We start from the raw sequence: 26,066 nt of genomic DNA on the forward strand, positions 1-26,066 counted from the left end.
AACTACCGGTGATGCAAAATAATATTCAGTATTTATTAAATGCATCCCTTCAAACTCATGTTGGTAGTGAAAAATTCAGAAGGGTAAGACTGCTGCCAGTAAAGCTCAGAGTAAAACTACAGTAGCTGCATCATATGTACAATATTATCATATATATATTATCATACTCAGCATAACTATAATACCAGGGCCAGTGTGTGTTCATGTAAAGTGCCTCGAGTGAATAATGTGGCCAGAAGTTCCTTTTTTTTTTTTTACACAAGTGACATGTTGTGGAACAGCTTTCTGCTGCATATCCAGTTTTTAAATATGAGAGGAGTTTATAGAAGTCCAGTTAGGACTTATTTATGGAACAGGGTAACAGATTTATAATGAAATCTGTAATGATACTGTTACTTTAGCTGTCATTGTTTTCTGATGTGAGTTATTTTTATTTCTTAAATTGTGGTGATGTGTTTTTGAAATTCAGGATTGTATTGTTTAATTTTACGTTGAATGTGTTTGTGTTTCTTTATGTTTTCTTTGTCTTTTAACATCTTGGGACCATATTGGAAATAAATGTTTTCACTTTAACATGCTACCCTTTTGTTTTGTTTTTTTTTCTTATGTGTCTGTTTAATCCATTAAATCAATCAATCAATTCTCCTTTGAATTCTAAATCCCCATTAATCCTCCTCAGCATTCATGTTCCTTTGTCAGACTTTTTGTTCAAACTTAACTTAACATTTCCCTCCCTCTTTTGTTCTGTATCAGATTCTGTGTTGTGTAAAATTTTAAACAGCAACTGCAACATTGTTTTGCGATTTAACAGTGTGACTCATTGGGCTTCATGTTCTCAGATTCTAGTGTTTGTCCTCCAAACCGCAACTCTAAGTTGTTTGATTTCAGCCTGTCTTTCTTCTTTCATTAAGGTCATCGTTTACATATGAGCTCATAGCCCCCAGCTATGCTTACATCACAGAAATACTCACGTTGATTCACAGTTTGACTATTGTATTTGTACTATAAACAAAAGCAGGAGGGAGAGGCACCCATAATGTGCCCCCTACTATGAGGAGCGAGGTCCTCTGTTATCCTGGTGTCTCCTGTTGTTTGTCTCACATGCAAGCAGAGCAACTGACATGATTTTGTTGCCATCTAGTGGCCAATCACACTCATTTCATTACATTTTCTTGGAGAACAAAAAGACTTCTGTTGTTTGTGTCATTGCATAATGTCAAGTCAGTTTTAACACACACACAAAAGCAAAGGAATATCTATTACATCTGGTGTTAATTGAAAAACATTTATTTTATTGTTCACAGTGCTCAGAGGTTGGTTGCCAGAACAGAAACATACAGTCAAGACGTCAGATCCAAACACCCAAATACAGAGATTCAGATCAGACCAGTTAGTCTTGTTTGGATCACTTGGTAGACCATAGTGCAAACATTTGTAATATCTCAACTCAATATTAGTTAGGGGTTGCTAACACCCTAAGTGTCCATCTTGTTGTATCCATATTGGATATAACAGGCTCAATTTGAAGAGTTTTATTTAAAGACGGTAAAATGCTAATTCTTACGCTGATAATTACTTTTCCTCCTAGCTAGTCTAGAAGCTGGATAAATAACTGAGATGTTAAGTTTTTCACATGCTGGATCAATTTAGAATCAAACTTGTCAGTCAAACCTTGATTCAGGTCAACTTGATTCAGGTAAAACAAATGAACAAATAATGGAAATACCAGCATTTAAACGTCTCTGGCAATGGACTGACTCTGACCTGTTCAGGTCAAACATGGAAAGATGGAAATTGTATTATTGGACAACATAGTAAAATCTGGGGTGGAAGTGCATCCAAGATTGAAAACAGTAACTTCAGTAAAACAGGAAGAAAACATATCACCACCTCAGTGCATGCAGTATGCAGAAAAACCCTTAATAGTTTACAGATAGGTTGGTATTTCTGCTAAATTTTGTTTATTGTCTGTCATTCCCTAAGATGTGCAATAACAGGTGTTTGTTAGAATCTCTTTTTGACCATCAACTGATTTTATGCTTTCATAAAGATGATAATTATGGTGTATCTGGTATATGAAGCCCTCTGTCATGCACTTTTAATTGAAGGTGCACATATTTGTACTCGTTACTGGAATCAATATGGCTCAGTGACCCTGTATCAGTGCTGATTCTGAGAGGTACTGAAATACAAGGCAGCATATCTGCTATCTTATCGAGGTCTATACTGAGGCAGTAATGTGTCACCTGTACAAAGAATTAAATGTTTCCATTTTTAGGTAGCATAGAGTGATGTTTCACAAAATTCTGATTTCAAACACTTAAAAACAGTTTTTGCACACATGATCAAGGCTTGTCCTTGGAGGGAGGTTTAAACAAAAAAAAGCTTTCTCAGCAACTTCCGGTACACAAAGAGGTGAGTACGATTAAAAGAAATCTGTCGATAAAGTCTGACTTTACAAAGCTAATCTGTAAATCTCCATAACTGTAGCAACATCAAAAACAGTGACAACTTTAAACGATAGTATGGCTGGCTTTGAGAGTTGCAGCAAAGCCAATAGAGTGCTATAGTGAAGACATATGAATAATATACTGGATAATTTATCGTATATCTATAGATAGATATGAAAATGGCCGTTTTGTTACAACTTGGCCAGTGACTTAACTTTATTGCACTGCGCCTGATAGAAAAGGCTTACATCACAGCTCTAGTGTAACTTAAAAAAACAATTATAGAAATTCTTAACTATTTCTTTTTACAGTTTTTATGAACACAACTTTTCAATATGTGAGCTGTGATTATCTTACAGAATACATTGTAGAATATACTTTATATCGGCTGGGTTGTTAGAATCATAAAGCTCGGGTTATTTCTTTGTAGGTCAGGGAAGACATGGGGCCTGGGCCTCTGTTAGCACCATGTACACAACCTCAACATCATCCTTAGATGAGACAACCTTATCTATACATGTTAGGAGCAGAGTGGTAGAAAAATTACTGTTTTAGAGGTACAACTTATACTTGGACCAACTAGCATTTACAAATAATACTTATGCTTTGTTTTAGGTTAAATTAGCTCCATATAGATATGATAATAACAAAGTACCAGTTTAGATAATGACTGTACAGTATATATTCTGAATGATGAATTATGGTAATTTTGTGTTACTGACATCTAAAATATCCTGATACTAGAAACTGGATATATTTGCAGTTACTAATTGGCCCAAGTCTGATCATGACATAAGATACAGTTCACACAGTGCCTGCAGCATCCAAAGAATATACAGAGGTGTAAAAAGAAGAAAATATAAAAGCCTTTGAGAGGTAAGAGAGCAGTGAGGCGATGTATCAGAACAGTACATTGGCACCTTGGCAATGCGAACCATTTTAACACCCAATTCTGATACTTGGTGAGAGATCAAACAGGAAACAGGCTGCACACGCACATGCTACAGTACAGTGTGTGCATGTGCGTGTGTGTTTAAGTATGCTGGTATGGCTGAAGGAAAACAGGCAGAAAACCGTTTGACGGCGTAAGAAAGTTTGTCCAGAAAGTGGTAAAACACCATTACAAAATGTGTTTCACAGACAGACCAAATTGCTGTTAAGGCTTTGTTGTATGTGAGCTTGTATAGTGAGGTTATCAGATAAATAAATGCACCCATTCAGTTGTTACAAAGGTAACACCATGTGTGAGGAGAGTTATATTTCTCGATATCAGTACCTAGTAAAAAGGTTAATACATTGCTGAGTTTTTGGCATGTCAATTGCTGAGGTTGTACATCACAGTATGTAAAGATTATACTGTTTATAACAGACTTTTTTTTTTTTTTTTAGACAAGAACGCAAACACTTTTAAAAAAATGGCTCTCATTTGTGTTCAAAAACATCCAGCTAACAGTTTTAATCAGTGTTCAAGCGACTCAGCAACATCTAACTGTTGAGCTGAAGCCACTTTGTGTCAGTCATTAATTTTATCAGTCCGTCTTACAGCTTACACAATTAAAACAGAGTACATTTTACAGTTTACAGTACCTTGATGTACCAGCTTAGTGCTCGAGTTAAAAACGCACTTCAGTGAAAAGTAGACAAGTGAGACACTTGTATGAAATAGCATCCAACAGAAGAACAGCAAGCTGTACAAAAAGAGAAAAAGTGGAGAGAGCTTAACATGTATTCTTTAAAAGTTTAAAAAGCATAGTATAGTGGATATATTCATATATTCCTCTTATTCTCTCATATATTCTATGTCATCTTTTCCAGCACAGTCCAGCTGACTTGTATATATAATTTTGGCTTTTCTTTGTTGTTCTAGCAGCATAGTGCAAACACTGATTTATATTTGTCTTCATTGATCCATCTTCTGCCACTACTCCTGCAGATATCACAGACTTAAAGAGCAAGATTTTGTCAAATTGGCATTTATTTACTAAGATTATGCATCCATTTGCTCTTCCGTGCATCTCTCTCCTCCTTTTTTTTCCTGCAGTGCTACAATCCTCCACTCCAGCAGAGGGAGTCATTTCTCACCAAACCCAAACCAGACTCCCATCGAGCGCTCCCACTTTCAGAGCCTGTGAACAACCAGCTGTGGGATAAAACATGCTGGAGGACAAACTAGGAGGCAGATAAACACTCCTCTTCTCCATTTAGAAATGAAGATGAAACACCTCAAGAAGCAAGAGGAAGATTAAGGGATGTCTTCCCCCTCTCCACCTCCTCCCTTAGGCTCAGGCTCTTCAGCGTGGGGGTTTGTTTGAGTGTCTGAGGGCGTGTGTGCGAATCGTAGGCGGCTCCAACGCGCTTTGTTCTTGTGCAGGTGACCCATCACAGTCTGGCTGAGCAGGCTGGGCTCGGTGAAGCGGTGCCACTCCTCAAATAGAGGCTCCACAATGTACGAGATGAAACCTAAGACAGAGGAGCAGCTACTGTTAGGTATACACATAACAGATTATTTAGTTCTTGTGTTTCATGAGTCATGTGCACTCTAGTACTCACCTATCTGGATGGCTGGGACAGAGTCAGCCTGCTGGTTGCACAGCGGACTGATCTCCAAGTCAAACTTCCTCTCAAGGTCACCTGCCAGGTTAATAGCCAGTATTTAGAAAACAATAGCCACATGAGTAAACCAAAAAAAAAAAAAAGCAAAGGCATAACTAAAGATGTTTCTGACTTGCCTTAGATCAATCTTTATATTATTCTTTTTAAATATCTCAATGGAAAACCAAGAAAAACACAGATGAGATGTGCAGTATGTAGATTTTTAATAACTACACACATTAATTTGCAGATTTTGTACTGTAAGCAAAGAAAATTGCCAGCCTCCATTGGTTAAATTTACTACATTCTTCACTTTACAATATATAACCTGCTCAGATTTTATGGGAAACCTTGCTGATGCTTTATAACACAATACAGAACGAGGGTGCAGTTGTTATGAATTCTGCCCATTTGCAACATGTGGCAATGGTGTTTGTGGTCTTACTTTTGAGTGACATTTGCCCTAAAAATACCTCCATGAAATCAAGGAAACCAATCATCTCCACTGTAAATCACATATGTCAGTGCTATTTGTGTTGAACATCAATTTGTCAAATCATGAATGCTTCAAAATGCTGCATGTCTCTGATGTTTGTGTCTTGTTTTCAATGAAGAGGACACACTACTCACCTTGCCTGTAGAATTCCTCACACACCCTCTCACTCCACTGCCTGCTCAGCTCCCAAACCCGACATGGGTTACAGACATCTGCACACTTGAGAGCAATCTGAAGGCAAGGAGGGAGATGCAAACATACTGTGTAGTTACACTAACTTTGTGGTTCAAATACAAGTTACCTGATAAAAGTTTATATCATAGTTAGAATATTTGACAGTGTATATACATGTAACTGCTTGAATATACTGTTCTTTAAAATGTTAAAGCTTGTTACCTGTAGCATAAAGTGCCTATGTGATGCGAGTTGAAGGTCCAGGTCCTGGTTGTCCAGATGTTCTCTGAAGGTCGACAGGAACTCGTTCTGTCTGCTGATGTCTGTAGCCAAGATGAGAGAGCCAAGCTGCTGCTCCATGTCCTGCCTGCAGTGTAGAGGTAGTGTTTATGTTATTAAAAAAATAATATAATCGGATAATGACATATCTGATGGTATTCTCGTTATAATGTGTGTTCTTACGAAATATCAGCAGGTAGGTGGGACAACAGTCCTGACTCTCGCAGCATTCCCACAGTGGATCTCCAGTGGTGACTCTCAAGCACCGACATGTTCTGTAAAAGACGAACAACACACAGATATTTATTTAGCACTGACCCAGTTGCAGGTTTGACACACACACACACACACACACTGACACATGCAGCACAGCTGCGCGTACCTGGTAGAGGGATGCCAGGTGGTGTCTGGTCTTGATGAGGAAGGGCTGGTTGACTCCAGGGTGGTCCACGTCATGGGCAGCTGCTGCCATCAGTGCCAGGAACACATCCAGAGGGCTCAGCTGCTCTGCTAGCTACAACACATGAATGGTCAACAGGGCAACAGTTATCCTTACGTAGGAAGGACACTTGCACTCTATTCAAATAAAACTTAATTGCTAAGCTGTCCTTCAAAAGATTCTGAAGACATGTGGAGAATACCCTTAAATTATAGTGTTTATCCCATAGACTGTATAAGGTCTACATATAAAAGTGCTTGAAGTGCTTAAATTAAAGCTGAAAGTCAACATTTCAACCTCATAGTCCAATTGTTTTTCCTAACAAATCCACTGCTCTGGAGCGCTAAGCCAAAACCAACCCATCCTAATGCTTTCAGACCGTGCTGTACATTAGTAATCAGTCATTAGGATTCAGTTAAGTTCTGACTTTAAGTGAATTTACTCTTCAATTTAACTTACACAACTGTAGTTTGCATGTTTTAACGTCCCTTATGGAAAAGCTGCGATTAAAGTATAATAATTCACATAGATTTAGATCATTTTGGAAATGGAGTACATTTACCTCAGAATTTAAATGATTTAATATCTTGCATATTCAACTGAAGCACTCACTCAAAGTTATGAATCTTAATTTATAACAGACCCCAGTGTGTTTCAGAGGCTGGAGATAAATGATTAATTGTCGGTAAAGGACAAAATGGCATATTGATCAGAGAAGCGGCAGGCTTGACATCTTATATGAGTGTGATTGTTATCCAGAACACACCAGCATGTGTGCTGTATCGAATTCAATTTATTTGTCTAAGTGCTTTTAACAAAATAAGTGCATCACAAAGTGCTTGACGGAGCAACAAAGGGCACAAAAGCAATTACTGTATTAAGCGAAAGATGTGGAGACACTTAATCTGGTCAGAGGGCTTTGGGGATTTCTGCCGGCTGTGGAAGAATGTGTTGTCGAGTCAAAGTGAGCAGGAATTATCCCTCGGGGAGCAAAGCTAATAGAATATGTCAAGGAGAAGCTCAGGCCTAGTGAATCTCTGTAGTGTGCTTGTGTATGAATTACCTTGGGCTCCTTCAGGTAGCAGTACATGGCTTGAGTGACGTCAGCAGCATGAACGGCATTGTGATAGGGATTCTGGGAGTGGTAGTCCTCCTGCACCATGCCTGGAAAGACAGGAGACGAAGTCAAACCCCATTAAACTATCTCAACAGGGTCTTATTATGCTAAACTAATGATTATGAGATAATAATTCATGATTTCAAGAAGATTAAGTTTAAGTTTAGATAGTCTCTGTCATCCAATGCCAAGTGGGAGAAAAACTGCATGAGGCTGTGTTTTTTTTGTGTGGAGAAAAAAGAAAAAACACAGGAGAATGTGCTCCTCGTTTCCATAACAACACACAGGTTTGTCGTATCTGATAGCACCACTAACCTTGTTATGGATACTGGATTAATATTCACTTACTACAACAACAATGTCTCCACAGTCACTTTATCCATATTTGTTGTTATTGTGGGTAACATAAACCCAGAGTCTCTTTTGTAAGGACTGATTGGCAGAGAAAAAGCAGTTGACGTCACTCTGGGCTTCCCTGAAAAGTTAAACCCTTCTCAGTTTTCGAGAGTATTCTGCCCCGCCAAAAAAGCCGCCAGGAAAAGTCTTACATGTGAACACACCAGTACTCCTGACCATTTAAACATTATTTAAAAATTATTGTCTTAAGCTACTTTATGTCTTTTCTGTAATTGGGGTATTTGGTGTGCATATAAATGTAAATAAGCTGTTTGGAAGATCTTCAAATGAAGCAGCAATGAACAATTATTACCGGATGCACTTTTACATCCCTTCTTGGTGGAAAACAACGCAGGATCCATCCATCCATGGGTGGAAATCAAATCTTACCCAGAAACCTGTGCAGTTTGACCATGTCCAGCTGGAAGTGGTGAACGAGACCGTAGACATTGAAGAGGTGGCACATCAGAGTCACAAGGCTGTTACCTAATGCGCGTGCACACACACAAAAAATAATTCAAGAAAAGACATATATAGTGCAGAACTACATAAAAATGACACCATTTAGTACACAGTGTATGTAATTACTGCATTGTGATGGAAAGAAAAGCACAACTTTAAATAATTGATGGAATATGGGCGGGTGAAGGCCGTCAACATCTGTTAAATTTATAAAAATGTGAGCAATACAATAAATCATCTTACCATTTGTAAGACGATCGAAGAGGAAAATGTCAAAGTTCCATGTGCCCACTTTTGATAGCATATGCTGTAATGAAAAGACAAACAATTGTCAGAACTGAGATGTGATTCACACATGGCACATGTGTAATGCTGGGGATACCTGTATCTCTGTGTGTTTGCATATGAGTGAGTGTGTGTGTGTGTGTCCTCACCGCAGCCTGGCCCAGGTAGTCATCGTCCAGTAGGTGTAGGGACTCGGGGGTGTGGGGCACCAACCCCCTCAGCAGCCTGGAGGCATGGCAGTATCTCTGGAAGCTCAGCAGGCGCTTCACCTTTCTCCTGGTGCCGGACTTTACCTCCCCCTGCTGGGCACTGGCTGAAATGACAAAGACAGAATTTACTTTACAGACAGAGCATGCAGAGTAGTTTTTACAACAGAGAGACAGAGTCAAGCAACAGATGAGCATCTGTTTCAAGTTTTGACATCTTCTGAATTGTATGACACAGCTCTAAAAATATACAGTATAGATTGTCAGCTCTGCTCCAGTACCCAGATTTTTGACCTTGAGCAATTAAGTGCACATCCACGCCTCATCAGGTAAGTAAAAAAATGTGTGTCCCATATTTGAAAAAGTACACTTAACCCAAATTTAACACACAATTACCTTGATACTGCCTCTGAGTTGTATTCATCACAGTCTACAGCAGGGCTATTCAATTACAAATTCAATTGGGCCAGATATTAAAACCAGGAGATGAAGATGGGCCAGATAAATTTTAAACAAATGCAACTGAATGTAGAAAAATTATTTTTGGTCACATATCTGACTCAGGCACATCACAAAGTGCAGAAACAGAACAAAAAATGTTTGTCCACTAAAAGTTCTTGTTTTTGCCACTGACAGGTTCAGATTGTTATTATAAGTGTCTGACAATTCTTATTATTATTATTATTAGTGGTTTGCTAACAAAAGTTACATGACCTGATCGATTCAGTGAAATCCAAAGGAATGCTGATGTTACGGTAAACAAACATTAGCCACACATCTATATAGATTACAAAATGTGCAATTAATATGAATCTTCATCTTCATCTTATGGCTAAATTTCTTCTTTTGTTTGCTTTCCTGTCATTTCATGACACAGAAATATCATATGTCTTTTCTTTGATGTACAAAAATACTTCTCTTAAATAATTATTTAATAGTTTTATTTCTTTTCCTATCCATCTATTTATGCAAGCAGCAGGTATATTTATCACAGGTATTCAGCAAAAAATGTTGAATTATTATGCTGTGTGTATTACTGTATGACCATTTAAATGTATTTAAACTTTATTTTTTCTTCTATTTTGACATTTGGATTAACTTACATGTATATTTATTGACATCTTGGAAAAAGAAGACGAACTGAATACACAACAGTCAGGTGGAAGGTTATATATTTTTTAATGTTCGAAAGTTTGAATGGAATATGGAATATGAGGAATTATACTATATTATACTATATAAATTTTTGTTTGGATATAGGAGTGCTGTATGTAAATAGGTGAGGAGACCTACTTTTGAGGATGTGCAGGTCAATCAGCGGGTAGGAGCCTCTTCTCTCAGCCAGCAACACACCAGCATGACCAGTGTTCAGTCTGCCATCAGCTACAGAGACAGAGAAAGAAAGAAACGTGGGAAAAGGAGGGGGTGAAGAAAAAAAAAAAAGGAGAAAGATTGAACTTATGTTTGTCAGCATCAAGTGTAATAAAAAAAAAAAAAATCTATGAATCAAACTTTCCAGGAGGAAGAAGGTAGAGCGGTGGGGCACAGCAAGCGAGGTGTTGAGACCAAACGAAGTCGAGCAGCCAGTGGGGTGATAAGAGGACAACAGAGTGAAGTGTTCCCCGGTGCTGTGCAGTACATAGATGTTCAAGATAATCAGCCTCATAAAAGCAGATTTAGAATCGTTCTTAAATCAGCCCCCATGAAACAAGAGGATCTTTGACATTGCTGAATCACTAGGACATCATGCATCTGGTCCGAGTTTGCCCGAGGAGAATGGATTTCATGCCGTGCTGCAGCTGTTATGGTGCTTGTCTGAACACTCTTCATATGATGATGGAATCAGATTGGTGCTGGATTTGCTGCATACATTGTGTTCGTAGAATGTTTTTTCTTTCTTTTCTTCTTTCTTTGCTTTCTTGTAGTTTCACACTGATGCGGAGTGGTGCACCTCAAAGTGCAGGGACGAGCGTTAATAGTTCCTTATCTGTGTGCATTTTAAACAAGGCACAAACAGAATCTGTGAACTGTTCCACTACAAAACCAAAGTTTTCTATTTAAAATCCACAATCTAAACAACTGACACACATTTTCCAGTAAAGTAAAGTAAATAATGATTACTAATGTTTGAAGTGCCCATGTATTTCTGACATGTTGACAGTACTTTTGTTTTAACTAAAAGGATATCAAGCTTGTTTTGCCTATGAAATCTTTCCACAGGAAATGTCTGCAGAGTCTCAGAAGAAACCTTTGGGTTTTAATCATTACTGTGTGAGCACCTACAGTATCAGATGGAGAGGGAAGACAGCAGTATAATGGGTCCTTGAATACTGAATGCCGCCTCTGTTTAAAATGCGCAATTCACACACCCTGAGGCCAGTGACAATGACACAAAACAGAACTAGGTCCTAAGTAAGACACAGCACACATGCATGCATGTGAAATTTACACTTGAATAAACTAAAAACTATGGGAATACTGAATAATTTACAGATTAGATGTGAGTAACTGGAGCGTATTATGTCCCTGAGGTTGCTTATTCACATCACCTCTGTGACTCCTGCTTAAGAGATGTTAAAAGCAGCTAAACTACCTGCTTAATGGGGTTGACGTCACTGTGAGTCACTTTGGTTGCCAAATCTCGCCTTGCAAGTGTGGGTTGCCAAAGCGGCAGAGTTTGTAGATGTTGTGGTTTTGGTAAATGTGTGAGAGATGCGTAAGTTAGGCAGCTATAGATAAACTGTATGATGTGTTATCATCCGATAAACAAATATAAACTGTTTTGGGGGAAATGACTCAGCCTGTTAAAGTGAGGCAGAGGAGTCCTGCTGGCCTAGTTTGTACAAGAAAAGGAGAAAAGGGGGAAAGCCTCTTTGCTTTTTTATCCTGCGTGCTGGCGGGCAAGGAGAGGAGGAAATACATCATCTGGAAAAAAAAAAAAACGCTGCGGTAACACTCAGATCACCCCCCTCCAATACATACAAACACACGCACATGCACACACACACACACACACACACAAGCCTCTGGCTCTCTTCCTTCACTCTACTTCTATTTAATGTGTCACTCCATCCTTCATTTCCTTACAGTCTGTCCTCCCCTACTTCTGGCTACTGTCTCCACATCCTCATCTCCCTCCATTACTACGCCCTCAACCTTCCCATCATCCTTCATTCCTGCCTGTTCAACAACAACACCCCCACTCCCCAACCCCCTCTCCCCATCTGATCCATCCTTTCGTCTCCCTCCCCGCCTCTCCTCTTTCCCCTTCTCTTCCTTTAACTCTCAGTGTGGTAAATAGGTCATTGTCTCCATGCAGCGCAGAATTGGGTCATGTAGGATGAAAACGTGAATCAGTTGGAAAGGGTGTTTTTAAGACACAGCAATGCACACATGCCTTGGCATGCATCCATGTATGAACACTCTCTGCACACGTAACACACACACACACACACACAGACACACTTGCAAATGAGGTTAAATCCCTGATTCCAAATACAAAAACAAGATCACACACTTGGCAAACATCACCCACACGGCGCACTCATACGAGTCTGTTCACTTGGATTCACTGAATCTGTGGGTGTTTATGGCACAAATTGTGCTTTGGGGCTGTTTTTCTTCTCAGAAAGCAACAGTCGGACACATCGCTGCCATATACAGATCCTACACTCCAATGCAAACACTTTGAAATACAAAGTGGCAGACGATGTTCCCTGCTGCCTGCAGCTGCTGCTGCTTTATCTGGATGTGTAGATACATACACCCACACAGCTGGCTGGAATCTCCAGATACTCACCGGCAGTGCTGCTGCTTTGCTTTTTCTGTGTATTTGCACTTAAAAGATTTTAAATAATAATGATCTGACAGTAACAGAGGCTAGATACAGAAAAGACAAGTGACATCCGACCAGGCTGACATACAGTATATTGTACATATGTAGGTGCTTGAATATTTTCAGTGACCAAAGATCCATGTTTTATATGTGTTCAGGTGCACCCCAAAGTTTTCCTGCTTTATTTTTGTGTATCCTATCTTTCTCTCTGGACTCAAACAGATGGAAAAAAATTAAAGAACATCTCAACTTAAGGGAAATGTGGCTTCATATCTTCTTTTATGTATATGACCTTGGGATTATTATCCAATGAATCTCACTACAAAGCTCTTGCACTTTAGAAAACCTTATAGACAGATGAACTGGATCACAAACTCTGTGAAATAACTCAAAAAATTCACGCTATCATGCACACTGTTGATCACACTTGTACTCACTTTATTAACCACATTAAGGTCATTCGACAATTAATTTTACTGGATTTTCATCAGATAAAGTGAGTACAAATGATCAATAATGTGTGTAATTTAATTTTTTTGGTTCTTTTACATTATTTATTATATCTATACCTACCATATATTATTTTCTTGATTAATGGATTAAATCGTTTAGTCCATAAACACATCACAAAATAGTAAAAAAATGTCCATCACAATTTCACAAAGCCCAAGTTGACACATTCAAATGTTTTTTGTCTGGCTAATAGCCCAAATTCCAAATATATTCAGTTTAATATCATAGAAAACTAAAAAGCCCAGCAGATTTTCAAATGTGAAGAACTGGAGCCACTGAATGGCATTTTTGCTTAAAGAAATAACACAAATGATTATCAGAATAGTTGCCCATTAACTTTCTGTCGAATGTCTGTAGGAGTGTTGTTTTTATTTCCAGCATGACTAATATTTAACATGCTGTATTTTACATGTTTGTTGTTGATCCAGAGAGCTCCACTACTCCACTGTTATATGACAAATGTCCAAATGTCAAGAAGGGGGACTGTGACAAGCATACAAAAGATCAGAATTTGACAGTTTGATTTTAAGTGTAGATTTCTAGGTAAAATAACTACCTCTGAAACACTGTCAGTTGTATAATATCTAACTGAATCCATCTAAACCAATGAACCCTATAAAAAAAATTTGGTCTTTTCAGCCTTTCCAACTGCAAATGTCAGAATGACTCACTATCAACACAGACAAGTCATCTAACAGTGTCTCAACACTTTGTATACTGTGAAATCAAATATTGCGCAGATAGCCTTTCACCATCTGTAGAAAGTCATTAAATGAATGAGGTCATCACGATTCAAAAGGAAAGTCACAGGCGGTGTGCAGCATACGTTCGTCCATTTCCACCTTGTGAGTCAGTACTTGCGCACAGGTAATTCCCCACAGCCTGAATCATCACTTCATCACAAGCAAGATTTACGTGTACATACTTCAATTTTTGTTATTACATGTTTACTGATTAATATGTTTTTCTGTAAAGAGGACGATATAAACTTTCTTTTTTTCTTAATCTTTATTCATGTATTATTTATCAATTTTGTCCATATGCTAATAGAGTCAAAGTCACAAAAGTTGCATTACTATGAAATCATAATCAAATTAAAACACTGTTAACATTTGACAGCTACAGTTCGTCTGTTACTTTGACTTTACCAACAAAATAATATTATATTAACATTATATCAGGTCAAAAACACCTCCCAGTGCAAATAATAAACAGGGTCATCATCCTATTCAATATCATTGTCATGTCACTGCTGTTCTAATTTCAAGTCATCCTTTATCTTTTAAAGTAATTCACCCCAAACTGTCAACAAACAAGGTTACTTTGCGTCATCGCTGTTACGCTCCAGACAGACGGCCACAAGGTCAATTGATGGCATCACATCAGTGTCATCAGTACAGCTGCAGCTCAGCAGATGGTAACAAATCTTTCTTTAATGGACACTCTGGCTTTACAGCCCAAATCCCTCATTTCACTGTCTACTCTGTCTGGCTGTCTGCTCTGAACCTCGCCTCGATCCACGTCACTTACGAGCACAGACATACGGCCACAGGCGCGCTTGTCAAAGATAATCTGTCATTACACAAGCAACCACACACCCCCACTAACAGTTGTCAAAAATGGAAGCGCGCATCCAGGCGAGGAATCTAAATTCTCACATTAAAATGCCAAAATGGATCCAACAAGGTCAGACACCCTTATGTATAAAGTTGACCTGCCAGAAAACATGACTGCTAACATCATTACAAAGATAAATGCACAACAAATTATACACAGACCATTACACAGGTTAAATGTGAAGGAATGTACCCAATTTCCAAAACAAACAAAGTTCTAAAGTTTCATGAATAAATCATGAATGTGTTTTAATGATGCGCACACAAACAACATACATATGAAACATTAAAAATTCATCAGAAATCTGAATCCCACAAGCTTTATCATTCGTGTAACCATGTAATTTGTGTTACCTTCCAGATGTGCGCTCCTGTCCTCTGTGTCCTGCTTCACCTCCTCTACCTCCTCCTTCTCTGCTTCCACCCAAGCACTGGCCTGACTTCTCTCAGGCCCTTGGGGGCCTCCCCTACGCGCCCTCCAGGCCGCCCTGAGCTGCCTAATGAGAGCCGGAAGCTCCAGGGCCAGCGACAGGCCACCACAGGTAACCGGCGGGGTCCTGAGTGGCCCCCAGACTGACGAGCTGGGAGCCTCATCTGGACAGACCCCAACGTCGACCCCAACACCAAGACCGGAATCCCGCAGCCTAAGATCTGGGCCCCAGAGCCCCTCCAGCACTGGCATTGTAACGCCACACAAAAACGGACTGATGACGGACAGGTGTAAGGAAAGGAAAGCTCAAAGTAAAGAGGGGGTAGAAATTAAGGAGGGGGAGAGAAAGAAGGATGATGATGGTGACAAAGAGCCCAGGAGATGAAAAGAGACAGCAACAGAAAGAGATAGTAACAAGTCTGGATGTAGGACAGAGGAATAAAGACTGCAGGGACAGACAGAATCAGCAGCAGGACAGAGAGGTTGAAAGCATACGGGTGCAGAATAATAAAACAGACAAAGCAAAAAATGAGGATGTGAAGCGGGGGAATGCCAGAAAAAAAAGAGGAGAGAATCTGTCTGTATCCCTCTCTCCCAGACTTGGCCACTCACAGTCTGCTCCCTCCTTCTGCCGCATTCTCTCTCCCACTACAGTCTTACTCGCGCCAACGTTGTTGTGGAGTCTTAAAGCCCCTCCTCTCCCCGCTCTCAGCTCGCTTACACACTCTCTCACCCTGCCTATATGCTGCTCACACGAACGAGAGACCAATAGGATTTGTGTGAACCACTGTGGAGCTCTGGGTTCACGGCCACGTCCTCTGTCTCATGGTCAGGTCAGTGGGGACAGGGACACAAACACAGGGTTACACTTTACCCGCAGGAATATCTACAACAAATAGTATTAATATTTGTGTCCATCAATAAGTCTAGCTGCATTTTTTATCTTCTTTCATTTGTTTACTTTAATTTAATCTGTCCATTATTTTTTAATTATTCAATTAATCGTTTCATGTCCAACAAAGAGTTCAAAACCCAAAGACGTCCCAGAAAAGCAGAAACCAGCAACTATTTGGCATTTTTAACAAGAAGTAATCAAATATCAAAATAGTGTCCAATCATTTTCTGGTGAATCAACTAATCACTTAATGGACTAATTGCTTCAGCACTAATTCTACACACTATTTATTTCACCTTTGAGCATACCGACTCTTTTACACAAACCCCTTGTTTCAAAATACACTGAAAATAACATAATGTCTCCAACAAAACAGGACAATAAACTTATTCAGCTTGAAGGTAAAACGAAGTACATGAGTCACCCTTCATTAAGGCTTCACTGGCATAGAACCACTTCAGCAGGTTTATTCGATTTATTTGAATTCTCCTGTCCAGGCGAATAACCGGCCTTGGGTTTATGCACAAGTAGGATTTCTGATAAAGGCAAAAGAACAGGATTTGTTCAAAATGTTAAAGTGATGGAAGATGTTCAAAGTAATGTCAAAGGAAAACAGAGAATCATTAAACTCATAATGAGTAACTTTGTCCAGGACTCATCTAGATTAACCAGATTCATGCTTTCTGTCAATTCCATTTTACACTTCAAAGTCTGAATTTATCCTTTTCTTGTCTTTGTGTTCTGCATCTGAGTCTTGTAAGATGATTAACAGCCTGAACTGATCAATTTTAACTCCAATGAACTAAACAGGACTGCACATTCTTTTGGGACTGAAACCACTGTCTTCCTGTCATCATCCCTTATAACATACACCCCAAGGCTGTTGGAAACGACACATTAACATGAATATAATGAAGTGAATGAACATTAATAAAACCTTTGTGTTCCCCTTTATATGCATGTAATCATGCAGGATGCAGCACTATAACCATTACATTTTTCCACTGAAATGTTCCTTTTAGAAACAGTCACATGCAGACAGAAGGACTGACACACACACACACACACACACACACACACACACAGACAGGCACATAGCCTTGAACGTCTCATATCAGACGCAAGAAGCTGATTGCAAGAAATCATGAGACAAAGAGCGTTAAGATAGCAGAGTGATTCAGTGAAAATGCAACGTGGCTATGTACCCAATGTAATGCTGTGTTTTTTGTAGCTGTGACTGGCCACTGGTATTGTAGTGTAAAGTCTTGTGTGTTGATAAAATGTAGCATATCCCCTTCTTGGTACTCAACACAAAAAGTCTAAAATCCAGCACCAAGAATTTGATTTATTCAAATTTTTCCATAGTTCCTAAATCTATCAGCCATGAGAATGAGTGTGTCAGTGATAATGTCAAGGAAGCTATCATTTCTCATGTTGCCACTGGCCAAAAATCGAAACCCCCCGTGTTTCCTCAATTTAATGGTTTTAATGTGTAGCAGCAGCAGTAGGAAATGTTCTGTTTGCATATAGCTGGTGATTTTTCTTAATGTCAACAAATCTAATGTGCAGAGCCAAACCAAAAAATGAACTCATCCTACTTATAAGTATTGTGTGTGTATCCAAAGATATAGCTTATTCCTCTGTGCCATAGATCTCTGTTGTTGTCCAAAAACTATTAAAAACATGTCAGTGAGTCACAACGCTGCACTGGGTGACAGGTTCCTTTTCTCCAAAGAGTTTGGGCTCAATAGTTTATTTAAAAACTGCTCAGTCTCCACAGAGTAGTTCCTTTTAAAAGGCAGACACCACTGCACATGCATTGGAATGCAGTTACGTTTATCATGGCTTCGCTAGCTTGTTATGCTATAGATCACAACAAAAACAACACAAAGGTATTACATTGCACATCTCAGCACAACACTGGGGCTCATTGATATGTTTTTAATAGAATTTGGATAACAAAGGAGGTCTGTGGCACATAGGAATAAGATATATCAGACTTTGGATGCACACACAAGATGCACACACAGTACTTGCAAGTAAGAACAATTCATGTTGGTTTGGCTCTGCATATGAGATTTGTTGATAATAAGAAATATATAGAAAATCACCAACCTTTAATATACAGCTCTGATACAGTGTTAGGAAACTGTACAGTGAACAGTATGTCTGATATCAATGAGATATATTTACAAACTTACATAACACTGGCATGCATAGTTTCCTGTAAATCCCTTCTGCATAGTTAAGGCAATTTGAATCCAGCATGGGAATGGAGGCCCCTGCCACTAACAATGACTACTACTATGCTACTATATAGAGAACCAATTACTGAATGTAAATACATTAGACTTTTTTTTTTTTTTTAAAACTATTGCTGAAAAAACCAACCACAAACATTTCAAAAACAGGGTCTGATTTCATGAAAATCTTGAGGATTTTAACTTTAATAGATAGACAAGCTACATAAGAATAACTGGAAACAAAAAGAGCTCAGATATCTGTGTGGGAATGTGTGAAAAGAGGATATGTGACAGAAAGTAAGAAGCAGTGATAGTAGCACAGAATGAGAGAGAGAAAGATAGCAGAGAGATGGCGAGGTCAGTGGGAGTCTTGAAAAGTAAACACTTGGGAGTTGGGAGTCAGCCAGTGGACTGCTGGCTCCAAAAGATCCCCACTCTTCCTCTCACACACACACACACACACTCACTGAGAATTTTTTTTTTTTTGCTCTGGTAATTTACACTCCGTCATACCTTTAAAAAAAAAAAAAAAAAAATCATATGTTTAAGTTTGCTTCATACTTGTATTCAACTAAGCACTGTTTCAGGAAGCTTTTAAAGGGGACCTATTATGCTCATTTCCAGTTCTATATATTTAATCTGGGACTCCACTAGAGTAGCTTTGCATGATTCACAGCTCAAAAATCTCCTTATTTATATTATACTGGCCCTTTATGCAGCCCCTCAGTGCAGCCTCTGTCTCTTAACAGGCAGTCTTAGCTCCTGTCTCTTTAAGACCCCCCCTCCTGATGAGCCCACTCTGTTCTGACTGACCAGCTTTCTGTAAGTCTGCCAAGGGACAGCCGTATCAGAGTTACTGCTGATGCAAATCCAACATTTCCTGCTTTACTGCTTCATATACATTAAAAGCCTTTACATGACTAAATAATGGAGACTTATTATTGTGAAGAATTTACAGGAAGTGAAATGTGTTCCTCCACTGAATTAGCAGAGCTTCATTAGCAGTGCTAAAAACCGGTCGACACAAGAAGATATGGACATATCAGTTAGAAATAATGCAGCGCGGAATAGTACAAGCAGAAACAGCCACAGTGATGATAAGGTCTGATGAAGAGCTGCGGATGACCAGCACACCTCCAACAGGTAAACATCTCATTTTATTTTGCCCTGCTGTGTAATGGAAAAACACTCACAGCATGCCAGCTTGACTTGAGTCATGACTACCCCCAAAACAATAGAACAACACCATAATGTTAGTCAAGTAGAGCAGTGAATTTGTGCACTGTGTAGAGCAGATGACCATATAAAGAAATCTGTCACAAGTTGACATCAGCTTGGGCTGAAAGTAGAAGAAAACGTTGGAAACCGAGCATTCAGGGCAATCTGAAGCCAGTGCTTTTTGCTCACAGGGATTACTTCTACATACGTTTACCTCATTATTTTACAGTTTGGCCACCTTTAATATGAACATCTGACATTGTCACATGACTGAAAATAAGGAAAAACATAATAGATCCCCTTTAAACGACTTTGACATAAATATGGAAAAAAAACTGCCTGGGCTACATTTCAAAGTCTGAAACTTCAAGGTCTGAGACTGTAGTTATGAAAAACAGCTACATTTTACTGTCTCCAGTCCAAACGCTAAAAAAAAAAAAAAAAAAAAAAAGACTGGAGTTAAAGTTTATATTGTTAGAATTCAACATTCCCAGGCTTTTCTTTGAGAACTTGAGAGTCAGTTTGACTCCTGACTTCTGAGTTATGAAAGCTATTGAACACCACTGTCATTCAACTGACCGATGCAGAGTTTAAACAGAGATAGTAGAAACTTGCTTCTGTGTTTGACATAGATGTTACAGTAGGCCAAAGGTTAGTGATACACTGACGCACTCTAATCAAATATTAGGAAACTTTCTGCACCACCAATTTGCAGTTGACTACAAATATTAACCTTTTTCACTGAAGTATTCAGGTCAGTTAGCATTCTTACCCAGCATGCGAACTTGTGTGGCATTCTGCTCCGACCTTTTAAATGCAACTGCTCCACACCTCTGTGAGAGAAAGAGGGAGAGAGAGAGGCTAAGATTAATATTACAAACACCCAAAAATACAAAGAGCATCAATGAACATTGCTAATAAATAGAAACTGATCTGTTTCAATACTATAAATCTAAAGCTTTAACTTACATAAATTCAATATTTAAGTCAGAGTAATTCATTGCTTCATCTGCCAATTTAATATTTATTGTTTTACAGATGGAGCAGTCTATAGCATTTGACAAATAATCATCCATCCATATATATATCATACTATATGTGTAAACAAAGCCTTGCATTTATTCCACTGCATGGAATAAATCCACTCACCAGTTAAAGTGATTTTTCATGACTTAAGTTTGCTCATCTCATCCTGTTCTGTTTGGTTCCACATCAAAAACTGAATCATGATTTTGGAATTGGATTAAACAGCATCTGTTTAAAGACTATTCATCATCTGAGTGAGTGACAGAGTGTAGGTGCATTAAGCGACAGTGGCATCTGCTGTTCCAGTAGCAACATGTCTGCGTGTTGGCCAACATCACTGAGAAAGTGGGTCAGACAGCACACTGGCATTAACTGGCAATGATTTGCACCATAATCACATGCTTCCACATGGTTGGTACCCATGGTCAGGAGTTGTAAGGCATCTTTTTTTAGCCATTTTCTCTCAAAGGTGTGTTTGTATGAAGTTAATGTTTTTTTTCTTTTTTGCGGGTGGTTTTAATCAAATACTGGTAACAAACATAATAGACAAAATTCACTGATTTGTAGATTAAGTCAATATTATTTTAATGGTAAATCATCACTGAAAGCTAGTGAAACCAGTTAAGGACCATAGTAACTGTGAATTAATATCAAGCCTCAATTTATGAATCAGTGTGTTGGCTCCAAAGCAACTGTAAAGTAATGACAGTCAAACACTTTCCATCAACAGCTCAGTCATTTTTGGATCAACATCAACAATGCCTCATACCTCTTTTTTCATTTTACGTTAGCATTAGTTTTCAGATCACTCCAATCTTTTCCTGATAAATTTGGTTTACGGTAATCCAGTGATGTTCCCTGACCTCAGATCAGTTCCTGAGCCTAATTACAACCCAGTGCCCTGTGTTGCAATTCAGACAGACTCAGCTCTGTACATTTCCTAAATGAGGTCAGCTATTTATAATAGCTAGTAATGGCTAAAACAGTTATAATGGGTCAACATCTGCGGGCACAGTAGAGAAGCGTGAGAGTGGACTAAGTGCACTAAGTAGCGCTGGTTTAGAGGAACATGAAGGCAAAGACACACACATACACGTTTGAAAGAAACCAGGTATCCTAGCTGACCTAATAGATATAAAGCAAACCATCTGTTATCTGTTACTGTTCAATGTTACCCCTCTGGAGAAAGATAGTCATAAAAGAGTACCTTGTCTAGGGGGATTTACATCTAAATCATCACACTGTTTACTGGCAGGCAGGAAACGGGTGGATGGAGACAAACCAGAGGCAATGACTGTTCACTCATCCAGCCCACAAGGTTATGGCATGTGTACAGGATGCTCTCTGTCAAATTTTTTCCTACTCTAACGTCATAATTCACCTCAACTGGACAGCTCTCTACTCAAAGTCTCTCTGTCTCTCTCACTTTGCGCTAGCTGCAGTCAAATTGTTAAGATATGAGCTGGGAAACAGATAGATTTGGAAATGGTTTCAAAAGTTTGTGATTTACAATATTTTTTACATATAAAAATGCTGCTGTGCAGACATTGATGAATGCAGTGAGTCAATTTAATCAGAACAGCTGAAGGAAATGTGTGTGTAGCCAAAACAAGCGCAATGTTTGTATGGTCGACTTCTGCTGAATATAGTACATATAGTACACTGCAGCTGCACATTCTTGATGTGATACATACTGTATGTTCTTTTCAATAATATTTATTTATTTGCACACAAAAATACAAGAAATGTGCTAAGGAGAGGCGGGATGTTGGAGGGACTGTAAAAAGTCCCCTTTACCAAAGAAAAGATTAACAAATAAGAAACAGAAAAGCTTTTAGAGGGCAAAACAGCCTAAGGTGTGAAGAAAAACATGGCAGAATATCGTTAAGTCAAGTAACAAGTCAGTGCTTATTTAAAATATTGATAGTAGACAATTAAGAGCAAGTACTGCGAACAGTAGACAATAAGCAAGTGATGAGGACTGAGTATCTCCATGGCAACTGTGCAAACTCTATCCACTGCGGAACACCATGAGATGTGTTTGAGAGCTCCGAAAAAGCAAATCTTGTGTTAATAATTTTTTGTTCTGTCTACTGTTTCGGAAGTTAATAACTAACTTCAACATTCAAATGTTGATGTCAAAATTTGTTTTACACAGGACAGTTTATCTACACTTAATTTATCTACAAATAATAACAATAACAAACTGTTCAACCAAGTTTTTGAACAACACTTTACATTGAAATCCTGTGGAGACAGTACATATCAATATATCTGCATTCATCTCAACACATACTGTATACTACAGCATTTAGCCAAACACAAACTGTGATGTATCATATCTTCCTCCACTGCACACCTGCCTCCTATCGTCATGTGCCTCATCTAGGCTGCAGTTTGACTTTTCTGTAAAACATCATTGAATAGGTGTGACACAATGCAAGAATACATAAGGCCTGCTGTAGCCTATCAGCTTATAGAATGAATTAGTCGTCTTCACTAAAAAAAAACTGTTCACTTTGCATAAATATCTAAGGTCTAACTTACTACTTACAAACAAAATATTTTTAAAACCCCTGTAAGAATAGCCTACAATATCAAAAATATAGGAATTCATCACCGTCACATAGCACACCCAAGGTAGACTACGACACAATGATTATAAACTGACTTTTAAGCACCAAATACACTGTAAGTTCTGACAGAAACATTATATTCAAAGTTATTTTTCATTAGAGCCACCAGGCCTTGTGAAAAACAACTGTGTGTGTACGAGCCTGTGTGTCTGTTCGGGAAGCTGCCGGCAGGTAAAGCTGTAAAAGTCACGGTCTACATACCTCGACCATTAAACAGGACATTTAACCATCGTGGCAGCTCGAGGACAACAAGTGAATGCGACGGAAGCAGGCGCGTGCGGAGTGTTTTCATATCACGGGAAGCGCGCGACTGAACCGCATACAGCAGGACGAAAAGGTGACTGCGCCCAGGCTGACACCTGTTCAAAAAAAAACCTAACTCTCAACCTAACTCTCTCTTTCTATTTCATCCTTCTCACGCGACTGTGTCTGACCTTAGTCGCCCTATGAGGACAGTGTCAGCTTTTTAAAGGGCAAGGTGAAGTTGCCGTTTCCCACTCTCCGCGCCTGTCCGCGTGCCGGATGTGAGCAGCTGAGAGCGGAGAGGGGAGGGGCTGATTGTAGCATCACAGAGGCGGGAGTTGTAAAGAGTGGACCAATCAGGACCCGGATAGGATCTGCGATTTGACTATGTTGAGTACAATTGGTGATCCTCAATTAAAATCGAGATTAAATGTTAAATGATTTTTAAACCCTTTTAGATGACATCCCCAGTCATATTGTGCACCTGTTTAACAATATATGCCAAAAAAAAAAAAAAAAATCCATTTCTTTGTATTCTTATATCAAAAGCCAATCATGTTTTCTTCCTGTAAAACAAAATATGATGTGTATTGATGTAGACTTGAACCAACCAATTTCAACCAATATCATCTTCAACTTTTAGGCACAGAGCTAAGATTCATTATGACACCCACTTTTCAAATCAAATTCCTCCCAACGTTATGTCCCGCCAGTCTATCCTGTTTCACTCGGAGATATGTCACGATACGCAGGTTACATACTCTTGTAATGTTTCATCTAGACATCAAACACACAGTATGCAATGCTGCAATCGATTGTACTTGGGGGGAAAAACGGCCTCTGACACAGAGAAGTGCAAGGAAACAGTCATTCAAGTCAGAATTCCAAGTCTGAAACTCAGGCAAGATCCATCTAGCCTGAGTTCTTCGATAGACACACCCCTGGTGTCACAGCAATATGGCGGCACACACAGTGAGCAGTAATTAGAATTACCTTTCCATCATTTTTTACTTTATGTAGTGTTTGAGTTGTGAAACGTGCTGCAGCAACTTTGTAGTTGCCATTGCCATTCAGTTGATTTGTACTTGATAGAAGTCTTTTTGAGCATGCAGTACCAGCCTACTCTTCGTTTGCTCCATGTTTTCCCCAGTAGATGCACTGGGAGGCATTTTTTTGGGAATACCAACTTCAAACTTGCAATGGATTGCAACATACTTTCTGCCACTAGTGTGGGATCATGGGATTTGTTGTCTTCATTGTTAAAAAACCACCATTGCCAATGAAAATTGATCTGATGTGACTCATACAGAAGAAGAAAAGAAGAGACGTGAAATCATGTTCACATAAGAGGTAATGTATCATTTCATTCTAGTGAAATATCCGCAAGTAACGTTAGCTAACGTTCGCTTTACAGGAACAGCTTCAGTGACAGAACGTGCAGCAAACAGCAATGAATTGTGCTCTATCATGAGTGAGCAATACAAACAATAGTAAAAAAAAATTGAGTGGGTAGTGAGCTAGTTCGTCGAGTTCCTTCCTCACTCTCTGATTCATCATCTGGTCTTTCCCGTGTTTCCCTCAAAGTTATAGCAAGTAGAGGGGGTAAAGGGGATATGACACCAGTGACATGAGGCGACCAAATGAAACGGACCGTTACCTTGATTAAAATTATAGATTTCTCTGGGTTTGAACATTGTTGGACATATTTTGGATAATGTAAATACACAATTCAATAAAATATACAACGTAGATCTAGTCATTTTTAGACATTTTAATGGGCCCACTACTTATGTATAAAGTCATTTGTAACTGGTGGCAACAGGGGACAGATTGGTTAGGGTTAGTGAAATCCCTCAGTTGGCATATCTGGACTTCATATACATACATAAGTAGTAGAAGTCCAGATATGTTAACTGAGTGATTTCGGTGTGTGTCACACCTTGCATATTAGGGGAGTCAGATTTTGGTAGATGTAAAAACTAACACAACAAAATATGACTCCCCCTCAGTCTCTCCCCTGTTGCCACTAGTGACAAATAGGATCCAAATACGTCAGCAAAGAGATTTTGCTTGTGAGTGGACTTGAATTTTGTGTAGCGAAACTTGTGAAATGAAACTGAGTGAAACTCGCTCAACCACCGCTACTCTCTCTCTCTCTCTCTCTCTCTCTCTTTCTCTGGTCTTTTTTAAAATGAGTCAGGACTTTACTTTTAACGTCATCAAAAGAAGGGAGATGTCCTCCCCTCTTCCTTGTCATTTTGTCCTCCCACATGGCAGGGTTTTACAGCTCTTATCAGTCTGATCACCAGCTGTGATTGGTCACCCTCGCAGCCTAAATGCACTAACTCATTTCAAATGAATGGGAGGTGTGTGCAGAGTTGGGTGATAACAGTTTGTAGAGTCTGCAGTCAATTAAATAAACACGAATTATGCTAACCTGGAAACACTTTGTAGTGTTGTTGTGATGAGGGAGACATAAAAATAATAAAAAGAAGACAGAGATACATTCTGGGTC

General features: G+C 39.0%; 1 protein-coding gene across 6 annotated transcripts; it reads right to left on the reverse strand.

The window, feature by feature from the left end:
- Positions 1–1,271: 1,271 nt before the first annotated feature.
- Positions 1,272–23,860, reverse strand: LOC122999751 (cAMP-specific 3',5'-cyclic phosphodiesterase 7B-like). 6 transcript variants are annotated; one of them, XM_044376948.1, is made up of 14 exons: positions 23,510–23,860; positions 23,032–23,078; positions 20,419–20,479; positions 10,190–10,279; positions 8,840–9,003; positions 8,649–8,712; positions 8,334–8,429; positions 7,494–7,594; positions 6,374–6,505; positions 6,175–6,266; positions 5,935–6,079; positions 5,673–5,769; positions 5,001–5,081; positions 1,272–4,910 (listed from the first exon to the last, which is right to left on the reverse strand). In XM_044376948.1, the coding sequence occupies exons 1-14, from the start codon at positions 23,598–23,600 to the stop codon at positions 4,693–4,695; spliced, it is 1,479 nt and encodes a 492-aa protein (XP_044232883.1). In that variant the 5' UTR covers positions 23,601–23,860; the 3' UTR covers positions 1,272–4,692. The 6 variants fall into 6 exon arrangements, with proteins under 6 accessions (XP_044232883.1, XP_044232885.1, XP_044232887.1 ...); XM_044376950.1 differs by lacking the exon at positions 23,032–23,078 and having other exon boundaries at positions 23,510–23,858; XM_044376952.1 differs by lacking the exon at positions 23,032–23,078 and having other exon boundaries at positions 23,743–23,849.
- Positions 23,861–26,066: the final 2,206 nt, after the last annotated feature.

This window comes from Thunnus albacares, chromosome 16, assembly GCF_914725855.1.
Source record: "Thunnus albacares chromosome 16, fThuAlb1.1, whole genome shotgun sequence".
Lineage (NCBI taxonomy): Eukaryota > Metazoa > Chordata > Actinopteri > Scombriformes > Scombridae > Thunnus > Thunnus albacares.

Excerpts from the sequence above, each read along its gene's own strand:
- LOC122999751 (XM_044376947.1), bottom strand. The coding sequence starts at position 15,542 with ATGCCAGTGCTGGAGGGGCTCTGGGGCCCAGATCTTAGGCTGCGGGAT. Across the intron at positions 9,004-10,189 it reads TGACCTGCACATCCTCAAAA|CCAGTGCCCAGCAGGGGGAG; the intron begins GTAGGTCTCCTC and ends TTGTCATTTCAG. Across the intron at positions 6,080-6,174 it reads CACCTACCTGCTGATATTTC|GCAGGACATGGAGCAGCAGC; the intron begins GTAAGAACACAC and ends TCTACACTGCAG.